The sequence below is a fragment of the Sabethes cyaneus genome, chromosome 3 (assembly GCF_943734655.1).
Source record: "Sabethes cyaneus chromosome 3, idSabCyanKW18_F2, whole genome shotgun sequence".
Classification (NCBI taxonomy): domain Eukaryota; kingdom Metazoa; phylum Arthropoda; class Insecta; order Diptera; family Culicidae; genus Sabethes; species Sabethes cyaneus.
The window spans coordinates 5,275,900-5,283,285 of NC_071355.1; the positions used below are offsets into that span (position 1 = coordinate 5,275,900).

General features: G+C 38.7%; 1 protein-coding gene across 1 annotated transcript; it reads left to right on the top strand.

Moving 5' to 3' along the window:
• The first annotated feature begins 1,221 nt into the window (after nt 1-1,221).
• Nucleotides 1,222-2,094, top strand: LOC128744268 (sugar transporter SWEET1-like). Its single transcript, XM_053841124.1, has 4 exons — nt 1,222-1,391; nt 1,460-1,745; nt 1,802-1,921; nt 1,996-2,094. Exons 1-4 carry the CDS (start codon nt 1,222-1,224, stop codon nt 2,092-2,094), a joined length of 675 nt encoding a protein of 224 aa, XP_053697099.1.
• The last annotated feature ends 5,292 nt before the right edge of the window (nt 2,095-7,386 follow it).

The following is a 7,386-nucleotide window of genomic DNA, read 5'->3' on the forward strand; positions in this document are numbered from 1 at the left end:
AAATTGTTTCGTGAATACGATTCACGAATTACAATTGTAAATTCACGGAACATGAATTCTTCTATTTTCGGTGGACTTCTATTTGGCGTTCTCAATACAAAACGACGACCATCTGAGCCAAAATTAAATTTGAACTCATCTATTAAATTTGAGTCCAAATTTAACATCTTTGGCTCAGATGGATGAACTAATCCAAACGATGAACTAATTGTAAAAAATCTGAAAGCAACGAATAAACATGACGGGGGTGCAGTGATGGTATAAGGTTGTATGCCTGCCAAAAATTGGCAATTTAGTCTTTATCGATGTCATAATGGATTAAAATGTCTATTCGGATATTTTGAAGCAAAATTTGAAGCCAACTGCCAACAAAATGGGATTTAGTCAGAGGTTCAAGTTTTACCCAGACAACGACCCAAAGCATAAAGCACTTAAGAAACGCACATGGTTACTTTACAACTGCTCAAAACTTATTGATACTCCACCACAAAATCTCCAGACCTCAATCCCATTGAAAACCATTTGTAATATTTCGACAAAAACGTTAGAAACCATCAGATTTCTAACAAAAACGATCTTCGAAACCACTTGATGGACGAATGGGACCAGAGAATGGTGGGAGGTATTCAGCGAAAACTTCAAAAGTTTATCAGAAAAAAAGCGAAGAATTGGAAATTTTGCACGGCAAAATTCTAAATGAAATAGACTTTCTACAAAACTTTTGTTGTCATTGTGTATTACATTTCATATTTCATTTTCGTTCCGATGTTTCGTTTCGTACTGCACTAACAGATTCGCGCGATTTTCATCTAGGCCCGTATAGACCGCTTATCTGTACCAAACAAAACTGACCGAGCATTCACCTCAGATTATCTACTCGAACATATGTAAGCCGCCAATGGCTAGTCCAATGTTGGTCACTACGTTGTTGGCAATTTATTATAGTTTTCGGTGATCGCAAAACCAGCCAGTAAGAGTCAGTACGTCACACTAAACTTCACACAAAAAAAACGCTAACACAGATCTCGTGGTTGGTGACGAGGTGCTAACAAGGCGCTAAACCATCACACGCTGCCACAGCCACTGACTAAGCCTCTCTAATCGCGGTCTATAATCTCCCCGCGCTGCTGTGCTGGCTGGTCAAGGCGACGTTTTCGGGAGAACGAGCTTTCTGCCGGACATTGAGTATCCGTCCGTCGTCGGCTGCACAGTTCGCACTAGATGGAGTCCCTAGCACGTGGTTTGCTACCCTTCCGGGATGTGATAGGTAATGTGGCGGGAATCCTAACGGTGGCACAATTCCTCAGCGGATGTTTCGCGTGCAATCAGATTCGTCTGAAAGGCACTTCGGAAGGCTTCTCACCGTTGCAGTTTGTCCTTGGTGGTGCATTGTGAGTGACATCTTACGAACATAATTGAACTGAATTGGATTGGAAGTCTGATGTTTACCGTTCTCCAGGACTGCACTGCAGCTGAAATACTCTCAACTGCTTGGAGTGAAAACGATGATTCTCACCAGTGCCTATTCGTTTGCAATCTGCGTGGTTTATTCGGTTTGGTTTTTCGTGTACACTCCAAGCAGCAAACGAGGTGCGTTTTGGAAGTTAGTGCTGCAGACCGTTGCTGTTTTGAGTGCCGTGCTGCTCTATGCTGGCTTGGAGAGTCCTGACAAAATTAGGTATCGTTTCGGATTGCTAGTTACCGTACTGACTCTTGCCTACATTGGACTTCCGTTGATGAGACTGGTATGATGAGTTGAAGTAAAGTGATCAACCGAGAGACTGTGATTCTATCGTTATAGGGTGAGGTTGTCAGATGCAAAAGTTGCAAAGGACTTCCCCTGCCGGTTATTCTGGCCAGTACGGGGGCTTCCGTTCTGTGGCTTTTGTACGGAATTATTTTGCAAAACTACTTCATCATTGTAAGTATTGTAGTGAAACAATTTTTGGCACTTGCTTGCTAACGAACTATAACACACAAACTTCTGCTCGACAGATTCAAAAAGTGATTGCTCTTGGCTTATGCACTCTTCAACTATCTCTGTTCGTGATTTATCCAGCGACCAAAAGTGGAAAAGCAACCAAAACAGAATAAACACAATGATAACAGGGTAATCTCCTGCAAAGCACCGGTTACGCGACGACCAGTGGACGGCTGATAGAATTGAGAACGAAGTTTTAATCGAACAACCACCATCAGACGCTAGTTTCCGTCGCAGCATGACGAGCCGAGAGGAAATGCAAACAAGCGATTTCGACGGACGTGGATGATGGTAAAACTTTTGATATTGCATGGAGGAAATACATGAACCGTAAATCAGGTCAGGTGTTTATTTTAAAATGCGAACTGGCTTTTTTGATAGCGTCGTCGTCGTGCACTTCCTGTGTCGTTAATCCCTCATAAAGCAGCTGACTTCGTGTGCGCGTTCGTGTTCACCTTGCGATAAAATGATGAAAATATTTGGTGGACTTTCTAATACCTTTGCATGGGAAACAATATTCAACAAAGCACTGAATTTTTTATACCTAACAAGAAAAAATATTGGAATCGTCTCAATCTAACGGAAATTTCTCTGTGTTTAAAACCAAGAATGATTATTTCTATACTTGACCGTCGATGCCCAGTTAGCTCCGTGGTACGATGCTGGCCTAACATGCCAGTCGTCATATGTTCGGATCTCGACTGGGCGGTGCCGCTACAGAGTTAATAGGATCTTTGTACTAGCCCCATAATTTTCCTGTACTCTTGCTTTACCGTCAATGTTGGTTTCCGGCACAGGACTTTTCAAAATAAACGTATCGATTTAGGCCGAATGAATTCAGAATTTCGTGAATTTTCGCAAAAGGGTGTTAGTTAATGAGTTGACGAAAAAGAAAAAAACGAAGAGTAAGTATAATAATAGATTTTTAAGGACAGTTATTTATTTATATTTCTGTCAAAGAATATTTTTCTGCGACGCACCGTGGGATGAAACCTAAATCTAGGTGGACAAAAGTAATTACGCTAAACCCGTTAGTCCTAGGTTGAAGCGACCCTCATTTCCTTCTGTAACATTACATGCACGCATTTTCATCTGGCTGAACCCGGATGAATCAACCTCGGTCGGCTCAGAACATAAATTTAACATTTAATTCGACTACCCGCGCCGGTCGGTGACTCGATCGTGCGACGGCACCGGTAGGGCAAAATACTTAAATGAAAAAATGAATCGCGGAGAAATCGCGTTTGCACCACATTCTAGGTGAACGAACGCGCAAGTTTCTTAACGTGCGGCAACGAACAGTTTCCAAAACAAATGCGCCTTTGCATTTTGCCGACTAAGGTAACCCAAGAAACATTTATGCGCTGAATAAACATTTTAGCAGCCACAATTATTCAGCCATAGCTGAAAATCTAACGAATAAAATTTATATAAACAACTGTACAATACTTATTCAGCCGAAATTGGAGAACTTATACAACCTATTTTTTCGAGGCGGAAAAACACTTGTTAAGCAGTTATATCGCCTCTGTGCGCCTTGTTTCCAGCTTTGCGCAAATTGGTTATTTAAAAACGCGCAAAAGCCTCTATTAAACTACATTCCAGCTTCAAAGCAGCTATTAGCAAGCCCGAAGCTTGACTTAGATGTTTAAGAGCTGAAAAAAGGTTTTTATTTCTAATACTAAACCATAGTTCAGCCACAGGTTAAATAAATTCAGCTAAAAAACGTTTGATCAGCCTGGAATTGTTACTTGGGCAGCTGCTTTCAAAGCTGAAATGGAGCTTAATAGAGGCTTTTGCGTGTTTTTAAATAACTAATTTGCGCAATTCTGTCAATTCTATTTTTAGAACGTGAAACAGTTTTGCAATACTTTTTGAGTCGCTTAATCAACGTCTTATCAACCTTTATGCATCCAAAAAATAATCTATTTTTAATTTTAAAAAAGAATAGAACGCGTCATATTTATTTTGCTTTGGCGTCGTATGCTATGTTTTAAATTTTCTATGCTATGTATGCTATGTTTTTGAATTCGTATATACAAGCTAATTAAAACTGCATGTCGTCATCTTTCGGGAATTGAACCGCCATCTTCTGATCCATAGGCACTCATCGTATGATCCGCCCCATCTGCATCTGCAGAACAGGCAGTGAAAATATCTTTACACTTGAAGCAGTCGATAATGTCGATAACTGACATATATTTTTGCTGCCAGTCGAATTGCGAAACTCTATGATCTGACAATTTGTGTGCTGTGAACCGAATGAAAGCTTAGTATTAGTTTGTAAAGCCACTTTAACACCCTTAAGCAGCTTTAAAGTAGTTTGAAAGGTGTGAGCCTAATGAAAGCGTCTACTGGTTTATAAAGCCACTTTAACACCTTTAAGCAACCGTAAAACGTTTCTATGTTTATGGCTGTTTAGAAGCGGATTGTTTAGCAGAAAAATCCGCTATTAAGCTTGTTTATCAGCTTTGGAGGAAAGCTGGTTTGGAAAAACTTAAAGTAGCTTAAAGATCGCTTGGTCAAACACCATTTTGCGTGCTTACTTTATGTAGCTTGGATCGCCTCAAACCAATTCGTAAACAACAATTGCTCTTGCTGTTCCCGAAAGATGACGACATGCATTTTTATTTAGCTTGCATATACAAATTCAAGTTATTCGAAATTTAAAATATAGCTTATGACACCAAAGCAAAATAAATATGACGCGTTCCATTTTTGAAATAGATTATTTTTTGGCTGCATAAAGGTTGATGAGACGTTGATTAAGCGACTGAAAGAGCATTGCAAAACTATTTCTCGTCCTAAAAATAGGATTGACAGCATTGCGCAAATTGGTTATTTCAAAACACGCAAAAGCCTCTATTATACTCGATTGCAGCTTTGAAAGCAGCTACCCAAGTAACAATTTCAGGCTAATCAAACGCTTTTATAGCTGAATTTATTCTACCTGTGGCTGAACTATGGTTTAGTTTTAGAAATAAAAACCTTTTTTCAGCTCTTAAACATCTAAGTCAAGCTTCGGGCTTGCTAATAGCTGCTTTGAAGCTGTAATGTAGCTTAAAAGAGGCTTTTACGCATTTTTAAAAAACCAATTTACGCAAAGCTGGAAACAAGGCGCACAGAGGTTATATAAAGGGCGATATAATTGCTTAACAAGTGTTTTTCTACCTCAAGCGAAATAGGTTGTATAAGTTCTCCAATTGCGGCTGAATAAGTACTGTAGAATTGTTTACATAAATTTTATTCGATGCATATTCAGCTATGGTTGAATAATAATGGATGCTAAAATATTTAATCAGCGCATAAATGTTTCGTGGGAGGGCTGTTTATTAAGATGACAAATCGTTTATTCAGCTAGTATAGCACAATTATTGAGAATATTGACGGGTTGTGGAGAGGTTGAAGATGCGCCTAATCTGCTTGTGACACTATTATGTGAAGCAGCTGATTAACAGCGCATTCGTTGGCTGCTTAATCACTTATAGAATACAGAGGTCTTTGCTTAAATTTATTCAGCGTCTACCACCTGTATTCAGAGTTAAATCAGCTGTGACCAAATCAGTAGCATTTTAATTCAGCTTCGGTGTTTGTTGGGAAACAACGAAGCGCGGAACTGTTCGAGTTGACAAAATAAAGTCCCCGCGCCAAAAGGGGCCAACATGTATGCGCGAGAGGGAAGCTCGACGGACAGCGTGAGGTCTGCCGCTAGGCAGAATAGGACGGAACTACCTCAAAAAGGAGGAGTTTCCTTAGGGCAGAGAACCTTTTCTAGCAAGTAAGAAAGAACTTTGTAAAATAAGTTGAATAAATTAAGTGATTCGGTTTTGACACGCCGACCCGTCTGGTCGGTAGTGAAATTAATTACGGTCTTTTTTATTCCTCATACCCCTTCAAGGTATATAGTATGTTCGGAATAAATTTGTTAGTTTAACTTCCGCATTTTTTGGTGTATATGACATTACGGGGACCATCATAGTGCGTCATAGTTAAGTCATAGCTAACTTAAGCCATAAAAAAGTTTATATTTTGCACTCGCTTACTATGATGGTCACCCTAATGTCATATACACCAAAAAATGCGGAAGTTAAAATAACAAATTTACTTCGAACATACTATATACTTACGCACAGAGGAGTATTTGGACCAAAAAGCTGGCCAAAATGAGGAATATTAAAACTCGTTCAATCCCTTCTAATTAAACCTCGCTGTCTTTCCAGATACCTATCACACAATGTAACGGTAATTTAGAAACCATTTGTTTTGTTTACATCTTGTATAGAGCTGTCAAACTTCGAGTAAAAATGGGCCATATATTTTCGCTCATATAGGTAAGGATGTTGTCTTTCACATTTCTAAGGCTATATATATCCTATCGACCAGCTGTAAAAAGGCTTTTTAAACTCAAAGATTTTACAATTATTTGTTGATACAGACTTTAAATTTCAATGAATATAATGATGACAAGCGAGCAGTATTTGTTATAGCAAAATACCATAAATATGTTGCTTCTTTAAAGTGATATTTGTTTATGTTCTCACCATTTCTCATCACAATCTTTGATGCCATTTCATAGCTTAGAATCCCAGGAAGAGGGTTGTGAGTGAAATTTTTGCAACTTTTTGCAATTTTATGAAATAAAAACTTTTTACTAAATGATAAAATACTCAATTTCGCAGCATTTTTCTTATGATCAATTATACTATCATGAAATTTCAAGCATTTGAAAAAAAAATTTTATGTCATTGTACTTTTGAGACACCAGAGGAATGCTCTATAAACTAATTGAACATGAAATTTCAGGTATTTTAAGAAAAATTCGCAAAATTCCTTTACTTTTTAACAAATTTGCGCATGCTTTTAGTCTCTTCATTACGCAATTCATTCGATGAGCGTCGATAAGATCGCACTTCTCTCTCTCTCACACACACACTCTTTCTGTCACTCTTTCTCTCTCGCTCGTTCTCTCTCACTCTTTCTCTCACTCTAACTCTCTCTCTCTCTTTCTCCACACACCTGTCTCTCTTACACACACTTCTCTCACACCTCTCTCTCTCACCTCTTGTATCTTACCTCTCTCTCCTTTTACTCACACAATTTTTATAAAAGTTTCCATTCTTCAACTACAGTAAAAGCGATTGCAGAAAAGTTGTGCTGTACTACTAGGTAGATACGAACATAATTCCATAAAAAATTACTTCATAGAACTAATCATACTATTTTGCACCCATTACCGGTTGTTTACTCTAATAAAAATGATTAACAATATGATGGCTCAAATACTCCTATGTGCCACGGCGCGACGCTTTACGAATAAGGTTCTTATTGACTAAGTGAGCGTGATGTCGTGACGTCTCGAGCATTTTGTGCAGCTGAATGTTTTCCGGTATAATGTTGTGGGGACT

Excerpts from the sequence above, each read along its gene's own strand:
- LOC128744268 (XM_053841124.1), top strand. The coding sequence starts at position 1,222 with ATGGAGTCCCTAGCACGTGGTTTGCTACCCTTCCGGGATGTGATAGGT. Across the intron at positions 1,392-1,459 it reads TTTGTCCTTGGTGGTGCATT|GACTGCACTGCAGCTGAAAT; the intron begins GTGAGTGACATC and ends ACCGTTCTCCAG. Across the intron at positions 1,922-1,995 it reads TGCAAAACTACTTCATCATT|ATTCAAAAAGTGATTGCTCT; the intron begins GTAAGTATTGTA and ends TCTGCTCGACAG.